Source organism: Aspergillus chevalieri, chromosome 1, assembly GCF_016861735.1.
Source record: "Aspergillus chevalieri M1 DNA, chromosome 1, nearly complete sequence".
Lineage (NCBI taxonomy): Eukaryota > Fungi > Ascomycota > Eurotiomycetes > Eurotiales > Aspergillaceae > Aspergillus > Aspergillus chevalieri.
The window spans coordinates 1749778-1772592 of record NC_057362.1 but is presented as its reverse complement, the minus strand read 5'-3'; the positions used below and the strand labels follow the sequence as shown (position 1 = coordinate 1772592).

The 22815-nt window shown below is 52.2% G+C and overlaps 6 protein-coding genes across 6 annotated transcripts; all 6 read right to left on the bottom strand.

Annotated features, from left to right (window-relative positions):
* Positions 1-376: 376 nt before the first annotated feature.
* APE2 (M1 family metallopeptidase) lies at positions 377-3382 on the bottom strand (the record flags this gene model as incomplete). The annotated part of the gene is made up of 3 exons (XM_043281464.1): positions 377-505; positions 575-2945; positions 3018-3382. 3 exons carry the CDS (start codon positions 3380-3382, stop codon positions 377-379), a joined length of 2865 nt encoding a protein of 954 aa, XP_043131755.1.
* A 628-nt stretch (positions 3383-4010) lies between these two features.
* On the bottom strand, positions 4011-5853 carry ACHE_10634S (high affinity methionine permease; the record flags this gene model as incomplete). Its single annotated transcript, XM_043281453.1, has 5 exons — positions 4011-4419; positions 4472-4899; positions 4961-5414; positions 5464-5695; positions 5751-5853. The coding sequence occupies 5 exons, from the start codon at positions 5851-5853 to the stop codon at positions 4011-4013; spliced, it is 1626 nt and encodes a 541-aa protein (XP_043131754.1).
* A 1144-nt stretch (positions 5854-6997) lies between these two features.
* On the bottom strand, positions 6998-9972 carry atg1 (serine/threonine protein kinase ATG1; the record flags this gene model as incomplete). The annotated part of the gene is made up of 3 exons (XM_043281442.1): positions 6998-7149; positions 7201-9781; positions 9844-9972. 3 exons carry the CDS (start codon positions 9970-9972, stop codon positions 6998-7000), a joined length of 2862 nt encoding a protein of 953 aa, XP_043131753.1.
* Positions 9973-11502: 1530 nt separating this feature from the next.
* Positions 11503-14186, bottom strand: ACHE_10632S (putative phosphatidate cytidylyltransferase; the record flags this gene model as incomplete). Its single annotated transcript, XM_043281431.1, has 2 exons — positions 11503-13562; positions 13622-14186. The coding sequence occupies 2 exons, from the start codon at positions 14184-14186 to the stop codon at positions 11503-11505; spliced, it is 2625 nt and encodes an 874-aa protein (XP_043131752.1).
* Positions 14187-14691: 505 nt separating this feature from the next.
* Positions 14692-17070, bottom strand: ACHE_10631S (diphthine--ammonia ligase family protein; the record flags this gene model as incomplete). The annotated part of the gene is made up of 1 exon (XM_043281420.1): positions 14692-17070. One exon carries the CDS (start codon positions 17068-17070, stop codon positions 14692-14694), a length of 2379 nt encoding a protein of 792 aa, XP_043131751.1.
* A 905-nt stretch (positions 17071-17975) lies between these two features.
* Positions 17976-19845, bottom strand: sebA (putative C2H2 transcription factor (Seb1); the record flags this gene model as incomplete). The annotated part of the gene is made up of 2 exons (XM_043281409.1): positions 17976-19171; positions 19287-19845. The coding sequence occupies 2 exons, from the start codon at positions 19843-19845 to the stop codon at positions 17976-17978; spliced, it is 1755 nt and encodes a 584-aa protein (XP_043131750.1).
* Positions 19846-22815: the final 2970 nt, after the last annotated feature.

The following is a 22815-nucleotide window of genomic DNA, read 5'->3' as shown; positions in this document are numbered from 1 at the left end:
CCCCTCCAGAGAAGAACGAGGGTCCAGCTAGATGAAGGATCACAGTACTGTGTCTACGAAGCCAGGATAGCAGATGGACAGGACGTAAACTGTTGGCATCCTTGTGGCCAGATGACGGTGGGTTCTGTTAGATAGTTTCACCCTATATAGGGCATATGGGGCGGAAGCCAAAAGAAGACAAACATAGTGTTCTACATTACCTCTCTGAAAGTTCCTACGCAGGTACTGCCCAGCATAAACCAAATAGAGACGAGATCACTTCATATTCATCATTAGATTTAGATCCAAATTTGCTTAAAACGTCATCACCAACCCCCTACCAAAATCCACCCAAATCCGAACCTACGTCTCAAACCTTAAACCTGAAAGCCTAAGCTTACAGCTTCCCATCACGCAGGAACCCATTAGCCTTAAGCCAGCCCGTAACATCGTCCCGGTCCCGCTTAAGCCAGTGAACCTTAGCCCGGATAGCATCCAGAGTTTGCTCGACAGCGCGGTCATAGCCCTGCACACAAGCGTTAATACCAGATCATACTAAATGAATAATTGGTAGACGGATGAAGAAAGGACATACCTTAGTATCCTTATTCTCAAAGAAACCCTGCACGTCCTTGAGCTGCTCCTCGGTGCAGAAGCTCGACGTGCAAAGCTGCACAACAGTACCCAACATACCCAGACCAGGCGGCAGACGCTTATATAGCGCATCCCAGTTATCCTTGACCCAATTCCAGCGCGCCTCGATACCGGCGGCGTGGGCGCGGAGGCCGCCAAGAGGCATGTAAATGTCCTGGTTCTTAACCTCGTCGCCAGAGGCCAGGCCGAGCGTGCGCTGGATGAGAGCCGGGTCTTCGGCGGCGCCCAGGCAGCGCAGAGCGGTCGTCTTTTCGTCTGAAGTAGGTGCGTTGCGGAAGCGGTCGAGGACGACGTCGTATTCCTTGGCGCCGCCGTGCTTGAGGACGATGGTGAAGACACTGCCGCGGATGTTGGGGTGGATCGCGCCGAGGTCGCCGGCGGCGAACTTGGCGAACATGTCTTGCGCGGCCTTGATTACGGTTGGGTCTTCGGCGGAGCCGGCGCTGGCGAACATGAGGGCCTTGAATTGTTGTAGGATGTGGCCGTCTTCTTCGGAGAATGTCCAGCCGAGCTCGTGCGCCTTGGTGGCAACCAGCGAGCGCTGGAAGGCCTTGAGGGCGTCCTTGGTCTGGGTGTCTTCGAACAACCAAGCGGCACGCACGGTGCCAATGCGAGCCAGGATCTCGTTCCACACGACAAACTCGGACTCGCTGTCGAAGCCCTTCAGAAGCGACAACAGACCGGAGGTACTCTGGTAGCCCGAAGCGGCAAGAGCGCCAGAGTCCGCAATCATACCGGCACGGTCCTCAACGGTCAACAATCCCTTTCTGGCGGCCTCGCCAAGCTTGGCGAGACGCTCGGGGCTATACGAGGCACGGTAGAGGGCGGAGTGGTCAGCATTGAGCTTAAAGAAATCAAGGTCAGGCACCTTGAATTCACTCTCACGCTCCGTCAGCATCGTCTCCTCGTCGACACCCTGCTTGGTACGCAGGCCCAGCGAGATGGGGTAGAGAGTGGTGTCCTCCTCGGGACGGACATCGCCCGTACGCAGGAAACGGTTCTGCTTCAGCCTGATAGACGACGACTCGGGGTTCTCGGTCACCGAAACGACAGGGAAACCAACGTGCTTGGTCCAGATGTCCATGACAGCCTGCACAGGCTTGCCACTGGCATCAGCCAAAGCACCCCAAAGATCGCCAGTCTGAGTATTTCCGTAGGCGTGCTTCTTGATGTAGTTGCGGACACCCTGGAGGAAGACATCCTCACCCAAGTACTTGGAAATCATGCGCAGCACGGACGAGCCCTTGGAGTACGAGATGGCGTCAAAAATCTGGTTGATATCCTCGGCACGCTTGACAGGCACCTCGATGGGGTGACTGCTACGCAGCGAGTCGAGAGACAGCGCACCCTGCAGGTTGTCGATGACGTAGGTCTGCCAGACCTTCCACTCGGGGTAGAAGCTGTTGCAAGAGTACCACGACATCCAGGTAGCAAAACCCTCGTTCAACCAGAGACCATCCCAGAAGTCCATGGTGACCAGGTTACCGAACCATTGGTGGGCCAATTCGTGCTGGACAACCTCGGCAATACGCTCCTTGCGCGAAGCGCCGCTGGTCTTCTCGTCCAGCAGCACGTCGACGATACGGTAGGTGATCAGACCCCAGTTCTCCATGGCCCCGGCACTGAAATCCGGCACGGCAACCATATCCATCTTGGGAAGCGGGAACTCGCTGTCAAAAGCCTTCTCATAGAAAGCCAGCGTCCTAGCCGCCAAATCCAACGAGAAGCGACCATGCTCAATGTCCTGGTCGGGCGTAGCATACACCCGGATAGGAACACGGAAGTCCTTGGTCTCAATATAGTTAAGATGGCCAACAATAAACGCCACAAGATAGGTCGACATAAGTGGCGACGTATTAAACTTAACCGCCGCCTTACCACTCCCAACATCCTTCTCCTCGGCAACATCCATATTACTCAAGCAAGTCATGCTCTTATCCGCAACCAGCGTGATCGTAAACTTGGCCTTGAGCGCCGGCTCATCAAAGCAGGGAAACGCCCGCCGGGCATCCGTCGGCTCCATCTGCGTCGAAGCAATATACTTGGTCTGGCCATCACTGGTCTTATATGACGAGCGGTAAAAACCAGCCATGTTGTCATTCAGCGAGCCGACAAAGTCCAGCTTCAGCTGGGCGGAGGTCCCCGCGGGAATAGTGTCCGAGAACTTGACGGTAGCGACCTGGGTGTCTTTGTTGATGGAGACATCAGGGTTAGATGCGATGACGGAGCCCTGCGATAGGACGGAGGCCTTCTTGATGTCGATTTCATTCGAGTTGAGCGAGATCGAGGTGGTGTCTTCTGTGACTTGGAGGCTGGACGGTGTTAGCTACCCCACCATCGCATAGCTATAGCTATACCGCAGGTATCAAGGAGCAAAAGCATACTCAATAACAACACTCCCATCATAAGTGAACTTCTCAAAGTCCGGCTCCAGGGTCAAATCATAATGCACGGGTTTAACATTCTTCGGCAGCACCTCACGGCCCTGCATGGTAGTCGAGCCCGAGAGCTCCTCACCACGGCGACACATCCTGCGGTAAGAACAGTAGCGTTTCGAAGTATGCGAGAGGGGAGAAGAACGAGAGAGGCGATTTGTCGTAGGAGAGGTAGTAGTTGAAGGAGTAGTCGTTGAAAGAGATAATGTGGAGGAGGGGTTGAGGAATGAAAGCGAAAGCGGGCGACGAGAGAGCGGTGGCTGTCTTGCTGCGTTGAGCACCAGCGGTAACCGCGTGGAGGAAAGGCGACGCATGAACTGCGGATATGAGAATATGGGGGAAACAAAAACGAGGGAATTATATGATACACTATAATACAAAGAAAGAGAGCAATTGGCAATGGCAACTCGCAATGGACGATCTCTAGATGAAAGCTCGAAAGAATCGGAAAACTAACACCGCAGAACAATATCAAGCCAAAACCAGTAGGCGGTGCGTATTCTATGACAATACCTGACAAGCTGTACCAGGCAATAAGGCATAAAGACTAGTCCTAAATAGTAATAGGGTTAGGGGCGGAGTCGTCACATGATGTTTTTCTCTTCCTCTTTGCTTTCTGCTTTTCTCCTTCTTCTCTCCTCCTTCTCCCCTCCACATTCTAAGCTAAGCAAGTCAAAAACAGTATATGCCATATTTCCGCTCATGTCAAATACTGCAACCTGCCATTATGGCAGTACTTGCGAGACAGTTCTCCAGCCAGTTTGAGGGGTCCATGAATCAAAACTACGTGACTGGACTTCCATAGATGACTGGGACATTTATTATTTCATATGATATCCATAATTAAATTACAATTATGCTCTCTATGTACTCTTTGTATCGCTCATAACGCCTTACCCAAACATGCGGTCGAATTAAATATGATCAACAAACGCGGTCAACTCATGAAGAAGCAGAAGAGCCCGCCTGCGCCAACGGCAACCGCGTGAAAACACTTCTGGACCAGCCATCAGCATCCACCACAGTCTCCTTGACCAACATGTACTTCCCGAACTTGGGCATCAGCACCGCCCACACCATATAGTACAGCGCGCCGAATGCAAAAATACCGATCGCGACCACGCAGTGCAGGTAGTAGGGGAGCTCGTTGTAGACACTCTGACCGGCGGAGGGGGGCACGTAGGGTGCGACGACGAGGTAGCATTGGGAGAGAAAGAAGAAGATGGTGACGGGGAGAGTGGCGCGGATGCCGGGGTTCCAGTTGGGGAAGCGCGTTTCGCGGGTGAGGTAGATCCAGATGAGGCCGGCGGAGACGAAGACGTTGACGATGGAGAGGGGGTAGGAGATGAGGCTGTCTTGGGTTAGTCTGATATTCGGATCGCATTCTGAATGGGAGAACTCACTTGACCAAGAAGTTGTACGCATCACCTGGCGGAGGCGCCAACAAGATAATAAGCGACACAACCCAGTGCTCGAAGAGACCGGCAGCAGGCGAGTTGAAAGGCCGGTTGCTAGCCCAGATCTTCGAAAAGGGCAGAACGCCCTCACGACCCAATTCTTGGACAATCCGACCTTGAGAGAAAATAACTGAAAGCACATTGCCAAACGCCGACAGTGCGACGAACACAGACATGACCTTCTCAGCGCGAGCACCGAACATATTTCCAAAGAAAGCTGCCGCGACAGTCTGCCCCGACGACAAGAACTGCTCCTTGGGCACGGCAGCGAAATACGCGATGTTGCAGAGCATGTAGAAGATCCCGACAGATCCAATAGCCATCGGGGCTGCGATCTTCAACGTCCGGACCGGGTTCTTGGTTTCACTCAACGCCTGTTGTGCGACATGCGTTAGCATTAAACTCTGTGGACGCACGTGCAACAGTGCAACTTACATAGTTCGCGTTCGAATACCCAATAAACGACCAGATAACGTTGTACAGCGCCATCACAATACCATATCCACTACTCGTCGTGCCCTCGAACGCATTCCGGAAGTTATGCGGCGGGTCCTCGATATGCATGTGTCCAGCCAGCGCCACCCAACCAGCGACAATGACGAATAGGATGATAACCAGCTTAACGACACCGAGCAGGTTCTGCAGTCGAAGACCCCATTTCACCGCGAACGAATGGACGAGGAATGCAGTGGTGAGACAGGCCAAACCGATACCGCGCTGGTTCCAGCGACCAACCTCGACATCGGCGGCGTTGAGGATGTATTCGCCAAAGACGACACTGTTGCTGGCAGCCCAGCCCAGCAAGACGGTGTAGGCGGCGTACATGGCGGTAGCGAGGAACTTGGGCTTCTTGAAGACGTATTCGAGGTAATTCTTTTCACCACCGTTCCTGAACCCATGTTAGCTCGCACATATCTCCTGGCAAGGAAAGAACATACTTGGGAATAGCAGTCCCCCACTCCAAATAAACCGCCGTTCCAGCCATGGCAATCAACGTCCCAACAACCCACATAATCAACGACAACCCAACACTCCCCGACAACTCCAGGATAGTACTCGGCGTTGCAAAAACACCCGTGCCAATAACACGGTTGAAAATCAGAAACGACGCGCTGACCACACCAATCTGGCGACGATCTTCAGGTGTAGCTTCAAAGACATTTCCCTCATCTGCGCATGTTAGCCTCGCCTCAAACCTCATACATAGGGGTTGGTGGCGACATACAAAGCTGCGAAACACCATCAGCCCTACGCGGCGCCTCATCAACGGGCTTCGCGTCGGGGATGATGCCCTTCTGGACATGTGATTCTGCAACGGGATCCTCCATTTTGCTGTAACTCCCTTTTGCCTCTTTTTGCTTATGGGGTAGAACAAAAGCTGGGGCTAGCAGCTATATAGCAGCTCAGCTCGGACAGCCGAGAACAACCGCGATGGTGATGATGTGCTGGGCCTAAATGTGGTGCAATCGCTGACGGCCCTAACACCTCTTCCTTTCGATGACCGGATTGTTTCGTATTTCTGCGACAATCAATAGAAAAGGAATCGGAATTGTAACGAGAGCAATTAGAAAAAAAAAAAAAAAGTTCGGCTGCGCTACCGATTCAAGGAACCAAGAATGGAAGCTATCAATCTCATTCCGTGGCGAAAATCTCCGATGCAAAGTCCAAACAGACCCGATTAGGTTGCGAAAGAATGAGAGGGAAATTAGTAGTCAAATACTATCACAAGCAAAAGAAAAAGAGAGTAAAGGGAGTAAAAAAGCGTGACCCATGAGGCAAAAGCTGTCAGTTCGGCGATGGCGCAATTTCAGACCCGAAAAAATCAGCTCTCTTAGTTTAGCGGGAACCACTCCACATCTCGGCGAGACTGCCAAAACTCTCAGCACCCGATCACGCAATTCTGGTCGGTCGTTTCAGCAGCTCAGCGCTGGTTATTCTCGGCGGTTTTTCTTCTGGATCTGGAAACTCAGACGTTGACATGTCACGTGGCTCAGATCGAGATCTTATCTCCAAGTCACGTTGTTTTCCATGCAGATTCCAAAAATAAGCTCACATTTGTGCTATGTACAACAATACTCTCATATCAATCCGGCAATACGCCGGCCACCTTCATTGCTATCATGTCAATCTGTATATATCCCTTCCTTCCCAAACGCCATGAAACATCGAATGATCGCTCCCAGAAATAAAACAGTTAACACCTGCTGCCAATCGGATATATGATAATGAAATGGTCAAAGAATCACAAACACAAGATCAGAATGGAAAGGAGCGGAGTCTGTGTCCCAAAGAAACCTCAAAACGAACAAAAACCGCCCATGATCATATCTCGTAAAAACAATAGAGCCAACGCCAGAACATAGCGGCCCGTCAGCTCTTTAAAATGTCTCATTAAGTAAACCAGAAGAACAAATCAAATCAGTAAATGGTATGAGTCAAGGCCACTTCAAAGTGGCATGGGATGCAAATTCTTCACTTAGGCGGCGTTGCGCCCACGGTGGGCGAAGCAACAGCCACGTTCGGTGTGGGAGAGATCTTGCCAGCGACCGGAGTTGGTGCTCGCTTCGCCATCAACGCAAGCTTCTTGCTAAGTGCTGCCAATCGACCCCGGATGCTGGATACCACTGTAACATAGTCAGAAGAAAGGCACGCACGTCCATTGTTGAAGAACTTACATTTGACAACCACCTGCCGGTCCTCTGCTTGCATCCCATCGAGAATAATCTTGTCATCATCCCTCGGGGCGCCTCCTGCTCGTGACGACGATGGTCCCTCCTCCTCAAGCACCGCTTCCAACATGCGTATAGCGGTGACGTATGCAATTTCGCACCCGGGGAGATCTTCACCGGTAAGCTCATTGATGGCTGCTGCTCGGCTCATTTCCAACGCGCGATCGTACATCAGTTTCTCCGCTGTCACGCCCGAGCTGACCATCACATCCGCAGAGGCCGCAGAACCAGCAGACGAGGCAATCGAACGGTTGCTTGTTTGGCCTGCCAGTCGCTTCTGCCCTTCGACCAACTTTAACCGGACAAATTCTGCTTTCTCCAAGACTTCGTTGAAGCGACCCCGTACCCATTGGACAACATTGTTGACTCGAGTACCCACGGCACCACTGGTAGGATCGCTCGACTTATCAGCAAATGGGTCACGGTTCTTGCGTGACCACCAGGCACCGGCAATATCCATGGATTTGGCGAGCAGTGAAAGTGCCTTGACGTAGAGCACCAACGCTTCCTCCGCAAGAGTCACAGTGGCGTCAATAGTCAACCCGCTATCGGCGAATTCCGAGTTGTCTTGTTCAAAATCCGGTGCATTGGGTCTCATGGCGTGCTGGTCGAGTTGGGCCGACGGCGCCAAAGGAATGAGTTGCTTGTACTTCACTTCGGCGAATCCATATACAACATCACTACGGGTGGCACACTCCTCAATTACTTGGACAGTCTTGGTATCTTCATCCAGGGCGACGTTGGTTTTGGTACCATCTCCAACAATCATCAGACTACCTTGAGTAGGATAGGCTGGAAATGGATTGTAGCCCAAGGGAGGCGACCGTCCACCTTTTGTGACTGTCATTGGCGGGGAGAAGCCCATCCCAAACAGTCTTCCACTGGCCATGTTAAGGGCCTTTGAAATGGCCGATGTTGCCGACGTAGGGCTCTGGCCGTACCGCCGTTCATAAGAGCCCTGACGGCTGTGGCCTGAATCCGCACGTCCCCGTCCCGGGATTATCTGCATGGCCTTGCTGGCGGGAGGTTGACCGGACGGGTTGGTTGTCGCACTTGGTGCCGTTGTACGACGGGTAATAGTGCCTTGCCCCGGACGGGCATAACCCTGAATGCGAGGACTATGTGCCAATTCATCTGCAAAGGCGTTGACCTCGACCGCACGCTTTTCCACAACCACATAATCCCTCTCGAACGCAACTTCCTGTGCAGCACGCTCCCGCTCTTCTCTCGTGCCGTCTGTTGCAGGCTTCTGGCCTTGCGGCAATCTTTGGGCTCCGGTCGGAACATTACGGTCGACGAGTTCCGGGCGGGCCGGAGCAGTAGCGGCAGAAACAGGTGGCGGTCGTTGCGGAGGTGTCATCGCACGTGGTGGCTCTTTGGCAGCGGACGGGGGCCTATCAGCACTTCCCATTCTCCGCATCGGTGTAACACCCGGAGGCGTCCCCGATTTCTGACGAGGAGCCGGTGGCTGTTGAGCGGTTGTCGGCTTCTCCGACGGTTCCTCTCGGGTCGGTGCGGGTTGTGTAACTTCCTTCTCACGCTGAGGTTCAATTGAAGTACTAGGTCCAGGACGGGACTCGGGTCGAGACACTTGCGGCACGGCACCGGCTTCCACAGAAGAACGACGATGATCTGATGTATCGTCGAGTACTAACCCAGGAATAGGCCCTTTGATGATGTTGTTCTCAAAGAAGTCGTTGAAGGTCATACGTTCCACTGGATTCCGCTTGAGTAGGCCACGGATTAGTTTCTTAACGTCCTCGGACGCGGGGTTCTCTTCAGGGAACTTAATCCTATCTTCCCCTTTCTCGATCTTCCGAAGTAGCTCCACGTGGTTTGACGCTCGAAACGGTGGTTTCCCGACCACCATCTCGTAGAGCACAGTACCAACAGACCATAGATCTGCCTTGGCATCGTACTTCTCATATCGAAGAATCTCAGGGGCCATATACAATGGAGAACCACAGAGAGTTTCAGCCAACGATGTGGCCGGAAGGGAACGAGCGAATCCAAAATCTGCAATCTTGAGCATGGGTAATGACTCGAGACCGGTTTCCGGGTTGAACGAGTCCTCGCTTCCCTTGAAGGGAACGACCTGGGCAACGCCGGCACGGTAGGATGCGGGAGCAGGGCAGAGAAGCAGATTCTGCGGCTTGATATCACGATGGATAAGATTGCGGTCTCGAAGGAACTTGAGGGAGCTGGATAATTGTTTGAGGAAGTGACGAACGATGACCTCGTTGAGAGCACCACCCCGGGGGTTGGGATACTTTGCCATCATATCCCGTGTATACCGATGCTCCCCGAGGGTATCTCGTCTTTTGATAAATAACGACAGGTCCCCGAGGGCACAGTACTCCATAACCAGGTGGATATGAGATGTGGATTCATGGCAGTCGATGAGAGCGACGATATGAGGATGGTATAGGCCCTTGAGAATTTGAATCTCGGAGTAGAGGTTTTCCTTCAACTTCCGGTTGAGCTTCGACAAGTTCACCGACTTGATGGCGACATAGGTGCGTGATTTCTAATGGAGTCCTTGTATCAGCATCATCCATCAATCCAACAAGACAAAGCAAGAGCACTCACCGTATGCACTCCCTGGTAGACAGTAGCAAAGCTCCCACGACCAATCTCATCCAACCTTGTGTAGCGGCCAACGGGCATCTGAGTCCCGGAGGCATCTCTTGGCCTCCTCGAGTGATGCGAAGAGGCCATGAGTGAAGATGGAGATGGATAAGAGTGATATACTCCTTTTCCGATAAGCAAGAGAAGATGAACACCACTTTCACACCCCGAAAGAGACACCCAACTACCTCAACAGCGTCAGAAACAGCGGCGACGGATGATAACGGAGGCCCATCAGGGGAAACAAGGGTTGGGAGGACGAGATGATGTGTAATGCCGATCCGAGAACCGAAGAACCGTCAAACGATGAATTGTGGAAGTGGATGGGAGATGAGGTCGAGGTGAGTAGGGGAAAGGAAGGAGGGAAAGGAAGCTACCCAGGTAAGGTAGAGAGGCTGAGGACCCGTGGAACGAGGAGGAGAGTCGAGAACCAAGAAACGAGTACGAGTAGTAGTAGCAGTAGGTATATATGAATCCGACAACGCACGCAAAGCCAAACAACAATACAGTTGCACTATGATAGAGAGAGAGAGAGAGAGAGAGAGCGGTGAGGAGCCGAATAGATGAGGATAAACGGGATGGTTGTTGGATGATTGGTTGGTTGTACTAGTAACGAGTATGTAGATAGATGGTAGGACTAAGGCGACTTGCAGGAGAAGTCAGTAGATAATTCGCTGATAAGAGCAGCACGCAGGTGTAGGGATTTCCGGGGATAAGGGGGAAAAAAGTGCAGTACAAGTATGAGTGATTCTTAAAAGTAAAAAGATGGGCTGACCTGGTCTAATGGACGCTGGAGATGATGTGATGGAATGTCGAGTCTGGGGGGGAAACGGCACTGGGCCCAAGGAACAACAGAGTGTGACTGCGTGAGTGACCCGGGGGAGGCGATAACAGTGGGCAAAGGCGGTCAGGAGGGCGGCGAGTGATCAATGATGTAACTCCCCCAGATGATTGTGGCTGTATATGGTAATATGTAATCAAGTATATCAAGGGTATCAAGTGTTGATATATCAAGGAGGAAGGAAGGAGGAGAATAGAGGATGGAAATGAAGAAACCAGGGAATGAAGAATGCAGACGAAGGTTAGATAACATGGCCTGAGGCCGGAAACGATAACGGCGTACGACGATACCGATACAGGGCGGTCTGTTATCGATTAGATAGAGCTAGCGGGCGATCGCGGGTAACTTACCGTAATTAACCCGTTTTTGAGGCTGCTTCATCAGCTGATCTGCAGTGTAATCCCGTATTAGCAATACTAGTGGTATTGGATGACTGATTCACACATGACTCACCAGGTGACTTTGTTATACGGGGGGGAGACAATAATAGTACAGCACAATAAAGAAGAAAGAATGTGAAACAAGAGAATAATGAATGTATGAAATGAATGAATCAATGAAAAGAAAAGGATTCTGCCATGTCATCCAGATCAACGTCTAGACTCGCGGAACCGCTGGATGCACCGAAACTCTCTCTATCATAGGCTGTCGCTACCCATGATCCCCGGGAAAAGCAGACAAATCAATCGATCATCTCTGCATCACGCATTGCTGAATCCAGACCAACGCCATTATATCACAAAGGGGTAAAGAAAAAAAGCCATATGTATGTACACGAGTCAAAGCTCAAGCCCTCGCACCAGCAGCCATAACACTACCGGGACTACCACATTATCATTGCATCCTGTGAGAATCGCCTCGGTCGCACTGGTCCCTCCAGCTGCCAGCGCAGCTTTGACCATAGTCCATATCCATGAGAATGGCTCTTCCTGGCCATTGACTGGCCATCGGCCAACAGCCAACCAAATCCGCGCAGACATCAACCCGCAGAACACAGCAGCCGCAAATGCGGCACTCCCCTCGAGAGACTTCCCTCCGCCCCAGAACCATTTCACCCGGCCGAATCGTCGACCGATCAGTGATGCTGCTGCATCTCCCATCCCCACGCAAATGACGCCGCTCACCATACTGACATCCCGGGAGAGCACGCCCCACCCGATCCATGGGCCGTCTCCGGTGCGGGGGATATCGGCAAGGGATAGCCAGAGCGGGATCGAGCATCCGATTAAGAGGAAGATGTGTGAAACGATGACTGGTCCACGATGGTCACGGCCATCGACGTAGGGTGCGAGGAAGTGCGTCAACGGTCGAGAGATGGGCGGTAATTGAGACGCTCTGAACAGGTCCAGGAGGAGGAACATGGCTAGTACGGTGCCCAGAGCAAGGGAACAGAACGCTGGGTCGACGAAAACCGTCGGGAGGAACATCAACACCATCATGCCATGGAACACTTTGCGCCGAGTATCAACCTCTGCGATATTGCTCAGCCTAAAAACGATCGCCATGCCGGCCAGGAGCACCGTGAAGCAGTATGCGCTGACCAGCAGGCGTGTATTAGCCTCCCCAAAGGTCTCTTGTCGCAGGTGTTCCACACAACCAAGCACACATGATGAACCCGCCTCATCCACGTCGATGCGAGCAGGTAATCGAATCCATCCTTCTAGATTTCTGACAACCACCCAGAATCGGAACAGGGAGAGATTCCCAAAGAGATATCCCAATCCCCAACCAAAAGGCTCATCTCCGCTCAATGCCTTCTCAGCCACATACTTCCGAACAGGCCCTATAGCAATCCCCAGAATAGCGACATAGATATACGCCGCGTACAACCACTTGCGTACTGTCGCCTGGGGCACCGTCATCGATAAGAAAGACGCTAACCCGGGAGCCATCAAACGTTTCCGTCGACCCTTAGCTGTAGTTCTGGTCGGTGCAATATTCTCAACAGTAGAAATAGTGTGCCGCCGCTTATGCCCAGCATCGACAGGCCTAGCAGGTTTCTCTTGTGCCCTCTCAAAGGACATGAGTCCCCCGGCCAAAGGCGTTTCAATAGTTCTCCGCGACTTCAGCGGAGGAGGATCTTCTCCCTCTTCACTATCCGACATAAGCTCATCCGGACACCCCGTCCGACTCAATTTCTCACAAACTTGGTGATCGATAAAGTTCAAAACACCTCTCGTCGTCTGCGAATTGCTCGGATATCGCCGAAACTTCCAACTAGGCATTCTAGCCAGCGCAACCTCCCAGCTGAGAACATGTCGACAGAAAACAAATATGCACAATCCACCCAGCCATAACAGCGCCTTGAGAATCTCCGCCTGAGGAGAAGCCGCGAAGAGATAAAGGTTGATCAGAGCCGTAGCCAACAGCTGCAGCTCTGCTGGTAAAAGACTCGTAGCGAGTAAGAAATCAAGAATGGGTACCAATGCTTGCTGCAAAGGAAAAACGAGAGCCAACGCTTCCGAATCAATGCCGTAAAGTGACAATGGCTTGGGCGGCGCATTTCCCCAAGCCAAATGTTCACACACACACAGAGGAACCAAAGTAATCACCCAATGGACTATGCTATGGCCATGGTTCCACGCATGTAACGGAATAACCGGCGTCGGCAGCGACGAGAGCCCGAGCAGGATATTCGGCAGTATTAATACAGGTCTATGATACGACAAGGAAAGCGAAACGAATAGCGGAATCAGGGTCGGATAGATGAGCGGCGCAGGATCGAAGCTGGCAGGTATCGAGAACGAGGGGAGTTTCAATCGCGCAGACCTCCGTCTGGAAATGCGAAACGGATACGCCGCATAAAGACTGCTCACCAACAGCCCATACGTAGCAATCTCTGCACTCGTCAGCCACCAATCCACCTCAGCCCCGTTCACACCAACCACAAATACATACCCTTCCTCCAAATCCACGCAATCGCCTGCACATCCACCGGCCGAACCACCACCGCACCAACAGAAGCCACCAACGCAACCTCCAACATCCTCCTCAAAACCTCCACCCGTTTCCCCTGCGCCCCCTCCTTATTCCCCTTTTCCCCTCCTGCCCCCGCAGCCCTCGCGCCATCCCTCTGCGCTCCCCGAGTCCTTGCCCGCGCCAACGACCGCAACCCGGGCACCCACGACTCCGCATCCTCAACAGCGCGTAACCCCTTCCTCGGCCGAATCGGCGGAGCCGGCAGCCCCTTTAACACACCCGTACTCTCATCATCGGCTTCGGTGCCGCTATCGCTGGACGTGCGCGACCAGCCCGGGTGACGGAGTCGTTCGCTTTGGCCGTGGCCGGTGCGGTGGTAGGGGTGAGGGGAGCGGGAGAATGGTCGCAGGAGGTCAGGGTTCGGTATGGTTGTTGTAGTCGCTGTTATTGATGATGCAAGAGAGTCGGGGTTAGGGATAGGAGGAGGGGGGGAGAAACGAGAAGGCGATAGTCTGTCTTCGTCGCGAGTTAGCGGAGAGGGCATGATGCCATTCCTTGGGGTGGATCTTCGTGGTTTTGATGAGTCGGGTTTATGCAGGATACGTCATGTCGAAGGTAAAAGAGGTTGAAAGAGTAATTTGGCGAATTCAGCAATAAGATAGCGCTGTACAGGCTCACAGAACTTGACAATAATAGTAGTGAAAGGACAGTGGTAAAGGAGGCGACGCTGTTTCATCAGACAAAAGGCGGAAGTGTTTTTTGCTTTCTGCCCTATCAATCACATGCTTGACAGTTGCTATTTCTGCTGATATTTTCCGGCTTGACAGCTGCTTACAGTCTTCCAAAAATGGTTTATGTTAATCAGGCACAATTTATGCATTCCAGACTGTCGGATTCGTCTGCCGGTTTCAGCGTCAAGTGCCAGCATTCCAGGTTTAGTAAATGACGGAACATAGTCATTGCGAGCACAGTTCTCGACTGGCATTTTGATGCTTCCAAAACCCAGAGTATACCCATGAAACAACCACTATAACAATAATCTGATATAGCTACGAGCACTGTATAACAACCCCACCCCCCAACCTCCTCCCCTCCCTCCCCCAAACCGACAAACAAGGCACAATCTGACCCGGCCACACAAACCCATCCCTCAGCGCCTTCGCCGTATAAAGCACCATATGCTCCTGACCCTGGCCATAAACCCGCAGAATGCCCTGCAGCCTCGATTCCAGATCTGACCCAGAATCTTCACCGATCTCAACGCAGATGTAGTTTAGTTTCTTATCGATGGCGGTAGTGCATGCATCAGCACCAACGCCGATCTCCGCGACGGGCTTATCCGTCGTCACGCTCACCTCGTCACATACGCAACCTAATCCCTGCCACTCGATATCGCTGCCTCGCGGCAACTCGGAGATTTGCGCTGCAAGGAATGGAGGGATGGTGTTTGTAGTTATATCGGCGGGATCGGGTTTCTGCAGGAGGTTGAAATTGGGTAATCCCGGTCCGGATTTTGTCGAGGATGTTTGCTCGTATACGTAGTCCCTGCGGCCGTATTTGAGATCCCATGCATCGAGGGTTGGTTCGTCATCCTCGTCGCCATTTTCTTCAGGTCGCATGTGCATCTTCGCCCATGCTTGCCAGGCGAGTCGGGCTTTGGCTTGGATGTGTTTGTTACCGTCATCCGTCAAAAAAGCAACGCCGCCAACCCACCAATCAACCTGCATGGCCGCGCCGATTCGCCACAAATGCTGCAGCGCGAGAACCGCGCGTAGAGCGTAATCCGCCATCCATGACTGCTGTACTTGCTTCTGCTGTGACAGTGTCTCCCAAGTAATCATTTCCATGCTTGCGGGTTCAAGTGGGATTTGGCCGGCAATGTACACCAACTTGCTCGATTCCTGATCCGATGCCGGAGCCAGGACCGGGACAGAGATGGCCTGCGAGTAAGGGCCAATATTCGCGGGTGCCCAATATGACCGCGACTGCACATGTAGTCCCTGTCGCGCATCCCGCGGGCCCAGATCAACCACGAAGGAAACCATGATGTTTACTCCATCGGGTAGAGCACTGCCGCAGGCCACCGTTGCTCTGGCTGGTGGATTGGGTTTCTTGAATAGAGAGACATAGATGTTATTCATGCTTGTGAAGTCGGTCATTGAGCGGAGGAGAACGGTTGCGAAGACGATGTCGTCGGTTGATTGGTTGTCACCTGTAGATAGAATGGTTTTCACCTTTTCTGCGATGGCAGACATCTGCTTGCCAGCGTCGGGTCCGGCTTCTGGTGCACTGAGGTTGGATATCGTCCATAGCCCGCCATTGTTCGCCTGGACAGGTTCGCACTGCCATTGTTCGGACACTCTTGGTGCTGCTGCTTCTGCTTCTGCTCCAAGACTCAATCCATCAAGCAACGCATCAAACTTCTCATCCAACACCCCCGGCCTCCTCACATCCCCCGGCTTCACACCATCATCCTCCTCCTTATCAACACAAACAGCCCCCCTCAGCCCCAGAAAACCAACACCTCCCTCCCCAACTTTAACCTCTCTCCCCAGCACCTCAACCCTCCTCTTCCACAAGAATCCCGGCCCGTCCACAGCAAGACTCTCATACTCCCCTCCCTCCCCCAGCACCGCCCCCCTCACACCCCCCACATCTGCATCCGCAAACCGCCTCATCGCTTTAACAATGCGTCCTCTCGTCGAAGACGAGAAGCTACTAGACACATCTTCCCAAAGAAATGTATCATCAAGACCGCCGGAGGCCACCTTAATAATCCGTGCCGAGCAGCCGACAGCAGCCATGTCCTCTAGTAAGCCCGCATCTGCGATATTCGCAGACAACGCAGAGCCATCCTTGCGCTCCACCGGCGGCGGTAAAACGGGATACTGCCATAACCACGCCAATGGCACGAGATGTAGTCTCGCAGCGACATCCTCGATGCGCGTGCGCTGGTATGTGGAGAGAATAGCGCCCGCGGAAACAGCGTTGGCTTCTGGGTGCGCTTCTTTCACGCTTCGCAGAAGCGGGATTAGAGACTCTGTTTCGTCTCCGTCTTCCTCGCCTTGCCCTGCCCTGTCATTCTGTTGGTGGGCAGTGGCCGTGTTTCTGTAAACCCGAGACGTATCCACCGCGCCGCCGGTAATCGCGCCGCGATACAGCGGAATCTGTAGCGCGGTTTCATACAGCGGGATCACGCTGTGGCCGATTGTTTGGTACATGAAACTGTCGATATCCTCTTCTTCCTCGTCACCATCCTCGTGTGCATCATGCGAGTCATCTGGGGCAGTCGTTTTGGTTTGTTTCGGGTAGAGATTTGCCAGGGCAACTACTTTATGGCCGTTGCGGATACAGTGCAAGATCGAGTAGAGGGAGTCTTTGCCGCCTGAGACTAGGGCGATCACGTTCAGGCCTGGTTGTGATGACATGGTTGGTGTGTGTAGTGGTTCGGGTGATAGGCGGCGGGGCGGAGAAGATTTTGTCTCTTGTCTCTCCGGATGCCTGTAGAGGGTGGTGGTGATGGGTTTAATTGAAACGAGAGACAAAGTGTAATGAGATCAACAAATCTTATACATCGTATTTGTCTGCGACTGTCATGCGCTGCGCACTGAAACGATGGTTGCGGAGAATTCGTTCGGCGCCGGTGGTCTCAAGTAGACCACCGTACTGGAGTACAATACTACTGAGACAGCTACGCAGGCAAGTCATCTACAAGATACAGAGAAGTGGGAATAATGCTGGATATATGATTTGATGCAACTATCAAAACAAGGCCCCTCGAGGGCATGGATGACTGGGAAGGCGATTAAACGGTACACATGTGGCCAGCACAAAAAAGCAACAAGATATAAATATTACATCAATATAAAAACAGAAGAATGCAATGTAAACGAGAAGTGCAGAAGGAAAATAGTACACTGAAGTAGAAAAAATGAAGCAGATGAGAGAAAAGAAAAAAGAAAAGGAAAAGAATCATCCCAAGCCACCACCGTATTGGTATCATCATATGCGCTCTAACAAAAATTTTGGTCCAATCCATATGCGCCCTCGTTTCCCTCCGTTGCAGCTCAGGCAACTCGGTCTATGTCCTTGCTTCCAAAAGACCGTATATGCAAAATGTGATAAGAAATGTAAAAAGGGGACCAACACCTGTAAACCCTCCACTTGGATATCAAACCAGTGTATGAAAATGAACAAGCCCGTACGCCAACCCGCGATAAAAAAGCCTCAAGGCAGATGAGAAGGTATTATGACTCAAAAGAAGTCAAGAAAACAAGAGCTCCTGGTCACGTAGCGTCATCAAGAAGTAAGCAGCAAACGAAAGGCAGACAGTTTACTGGTCATCGCGCTTGCGCTTCTTCTGCGAGTTGCGTCCCGAGGAACCAGCGTCAGAAGAGTCGCTGGCGGTCGCTGCTTCGTACAGGACCGCGCCCAGTGCATTCGGGTCATGGTAGTGAGCAGCCGCATCGTTGGAGTCCATGGTACCCATGACAACCGACTGGCCACCGTGAGTCCGAGCGTGCTGGGCGAGGTTGTCGCTGCGGGAGAACTTCTTGCCACACTCGTTGCACTCGAAGGGCTTGTCCTGGGTGTGCAGAGAGCGGTAGTGACGTTTCAGGTGCTCTTGGCGACGGAAGCGACGCGAGCAGAGAGAGCAGACGAAGGTCTTGGACGGGTCGTCAGTGAGGGACTGCTTGCGACCCCGGCGGTTGACCGAGACGGGGGCAGCACCAGCATCAGCAGCGTCCGCGACCGGGCGGGCCTCGGCGGCAGGCTGAGCGTTGACAGCGGCCTGAGCCTTCTTGTCGTCCGACTCGCTCTGGGTGGAGTTGCTGCGCTTGATAGGCTTGCGGGAGTTGGTCCGCTGCTTCTTGTTGCTCACCTCCTCAGACTTTTCGCAGACGTGAGCGTGGGCGTGAGCATGAGCATGAGCGCCAGTCACGTCAGCACCGTCAAGGAAGCCAGCGTGCGCGACATCCTCGTCTTCCAGGCTGTGCTCACTGAGGAAGCCATCCTCCTCGAAGCTGTAAGCACCAACACGCTGGCGCTTGTCACCAACGAAGTAGGCGTTGTTGCTGGGGTGGAAGTCAACCAGACGGTTGACAAACTCATCCTCAGAGTCGAGGTCAGAGAAGCTGTCAAAGGTCGGAAGCGAGGTCAGAGGGTCCTCGGTGGAGCTGGTGAAGGTAGGAGAAGAGTTCTCATGGACAGGCAGGGTCACAGCGGCAGCACCATCCAGAGCAGACTTGGGGTCCTCCTCCTCACAAGAGAGGGTCGGCAATGGGGGCAGGTCCGATGCCGAGCCGGCGATCGTCGACTCGACGGTCAACTCCCGAGGGTCACAGAAGTGGGTGGTGGCAGGTTCCACCGGCAGAGCAGACTGCGACTGAGCGACCAGACCAGCTTGAGCCTGGGGATCAAAGCTCGACGACACGGGCGACGGCGACGGCGAAAGAGATGGGCACGAGCTGTTGGCCGAAAGCAAGTCGGAGCTCTGGCTGGCGGTGAGCGAGGGCGGGTGGATAAACACTGGATTGCCCAAATAGGTTAGCGGCCGCCCCAATGCACATTTCGCTTAAAAAAGTACCCCCAGCACGTGCGAGAATCGCTGCACCAGAGCCAAAGAAATCAAAGAATCACGTACCTGGAGTCATCGGAGGAGAGTCCGACCGCGTCCAATCGGCATTGGCCAGGATCTCGGTGTGGACATCGCCCTCACAACCTTCCTTGACACCCTCCACCTTCTCAAAAGCGAAAAAGGTGTCCGAAATCGGGGTGTGTTGCGCACCACTGGTCGAGGGTGGGCTACTGATGGAGCTTCCGGAGGCGGAGAGCGGTGGGGTTGAGGGGAAACCATAGAAATCAGTGCTCACAAACCTGGTGTCGAGCGGCATGAGAGCCGACGATCCTGGCTGGACGACAATGGTGGGCTTGAGGTTGGATGGTTGCGGCGAGGCGATGGGGGTCATGTTCATGGTCCCCCGGAAGGCGTTGGCGGTCGCCATTTGGTGCATGTTCATCGTGGGCTGGTAGTGTTGATCGGGAAGACCGTGTGCTTGCTGCTGAGGGTGTTGAGGGTACTGCATCTGACCATAGTAGGGCTGCATCTCCGATGCGTGGTTGGGGTAGTGGGTGTGTTGTCGTTGCGATACGTCCGAGGGATAGTATGCGAACGAGGTAGGAGCCATGGTGTATGTTTCCATTGTCTGGAGGGTCAGTCGCAGCCCCAGCATAGAGGTAGACAGGTACTCACAATGTGAAGAATAGAACGACGTTCTATTCAGTATTATTAGGTATAAATAGAGTGTTAAGGTGAGGTATTATTAGCGGTAGTTATAGTTTGTCGACAGAATGAGTGTCGAGTATGCGAATGAATGACTGAGGGCACAGAAAGATTGAATGGCCCTAGTAGTTATTTGTTGCTGCTGCGGATGGAAGAGAGTCGAGTATATATAAACCAATCTCTCAAACAATCTATCTTTACTTGTTGTTGAAGTGATAGATCAAAAGGAAGGACGAGTAGTCTTGTAGACGACTTGTAGCAGGGGTGGGATGGGGGGAATATAAGAATCAATGAAAGAATGGAACAGATGATCTGGAACGAGAGGGAAGAAAAAGAAATATAAAGACCACGCCCTAAGAACAGATAGACAGAGAGAGAGAGGAAAGAGAAAGACTGAAGTAGTAAATGAGAGACAGAGACTAAATAAAAGAAGGAAGAGGGAAGAAGGTCGAGAAAAAGAGGACGAGCGCAGATAAAGAAGTGTTCAGCGCAGTCAGACAGAAATAAACCCAAAGCCAAATAATCCATCAATCAAACCACCAGCGGGGAAAATGAGAGACAGGCCCGATGGAGACGGTTAGCATAAAACGAGTGACTGATCTGCCTGTGCTACTGATATTGGAGTCGAACTAGGTTGTACTTTTGTATCTTACCGTATTGTACGGTATGTATGGTATGGGTACCACCACGCGTGGGTCGAGTAAAAGTGGATCTGGACTCCGCGACCAATAGCAGTTACCCGATCAGCGGGGATAGCATCATCAGAGCGACGGCCCCCTGCCCAATCACAATTTTCCCTCGATTTAGACGGCAGGCAGTGTCGGAAGCCCACTTTTGGTCTTAACCAATAGTAAAATTGCATCCCACAGACTAACCTTTTCTTAGTCTCTGGGGCCATTCTCGGACAAGTCACTATTTTCGGCAAAGTGTTATGGAACCCCCCCCCCCAAAAGAGCACGAGGGCCCACTGGGGCGGGCCCTTTGCTTCATTTGGATGGTCGACTAGTCGGGTACGCTTGGTCCTCAAATTGGTAAATGCGGAGGATGGACGGGGGAGTACGTATGTGTATTTGTTGTATGAGAGAAAAGTCACTGCCACTGTCGCAATCTGATTTGTGTTTACTATGTTTCCTTCTTTAGGGCAGAAACAGTTATTGCCACCCGAAACTACCTGTAGAGTGTATGTATCCATTTTATCAAATCTCAAACGTGGTGGTCAAATCCTGAGACAAAATATCAGTCAATGACAGTGGTCATCCCATACCGATGTGTGAAGAGGTCTTATCACTCTACGCTGCACGCTGCATCATCCATACAGAGCAGTGGACCAGGGTCAGGGGACCAGGATCCTGATGTACTAAACCCCGTATCTGACCAATAAGAAAACCATCTGCAATAGTAGCACACCGCGCACAATTCCCTGACCAATTATGCTCGACCCGCCCAGGAAAAGAGGTTGGCAATCGGTTAAGCTAAAGTGCTAACCACTGGCGGCCGGGTCCCTTCCCGTCCGCATCTTGGGGTACGGACGGGCTCTTCTTAACATCCTGCGATATACTGATAGGAGTAGTTATCGTCATTTTGTTAGTCTACCGGGCTGATACTAACATTCCCGCGATCGGCAGCCTAGTACCAGTAGTAATGGAGTAGAGAAAGAGGGCTGGAGACCCCATTACGGAATAGACAGAATCCTCCATCGTTGTTGACTTTCCCTTGTGATGGCAACATTATTAGTGGCGAGATCGAATATCGCCCAGGAACAACTAGTGGCAATTCGAGAAAAGACCTACAGCAAAGGCTACAAGTACGGACTACGTTCACATGATCGATGCGCTACCGAACGAATAACAGCACGCATAAGATAGCACAACTTCGACAACGCCCAACATAACTTAATGGTAATCCGTACAAAGGAAAGAAAATGCCCGCTATTGAAGTTTACCGCTCATCGACCTACCACAACCGGGTTAGTTCGGCCTTAACACTAACCGCTTGCTTTGTATGCACGGCCTGACTCTTTCTTTTTCTGGGGAAGTTATCAATTTTCAGGAATACTGACTCGGTTATTTATCTATTCTCTTGATACGGACCATACGGGAGCATGCAATGTGATTCCCATCTGGACGGTATTTTATTTCTTACTGTCTCTAGGCACACAACAAACAAACAGAGAATGCCTCACATTTGAGATGCGACCTGTCCCTCGGTCTACTGCAGGAACTGTGCGGAGAATCTGTCAGGCTTCCCTGCCCTTGCTTATGTATCTTTGTGTAACCGCGTATTATTCATGTATAAGCGTACAAATATACATTCTGAAGGAATGCAGACACATATAAATAAAGAAAAAGGATACATAATATGCATGTGGCCTGTCAAAGGACGATGCACCGTCGATTCACCGTTGGAATGGTGGAGGATGGCGCGCGGATTGATGGATGGATAGGTGGTCACAATCCCTGCTTCGGTACTTGCCATCGACCAACCGCACTGTTTCTTTGCCAACGCTTACTGTGAGCCATCACATTTTCTAGCCAGTAGGCTCAACGGTTACAATCCGGAGGGGAGGCGGCTATCGATAACGATAATACTGTCCGCAAGAAACGAAACGCTGGACTCTACAATTTACATGCAAACTGTCACGATGCAAGGGCGAGTGTCAGAGATGTCATATATACAGTCAGCCTCAAATACACGCATCTATCTGTCAACACTTCTGCAGAAATTGCCTTGTCAGCATCCCCATCATCATCAGCAGCAGCAGCAGCAATCCCTCGTTTACTCGATTAGTATTTATGCGTTATGGACGCCGATACGGACGCCGATAAAGAAAAATAACGCAGCCTCGGCTGATAAAGTTCGGGTTCCTGTACATCGCTTGGCAGTGATTGGT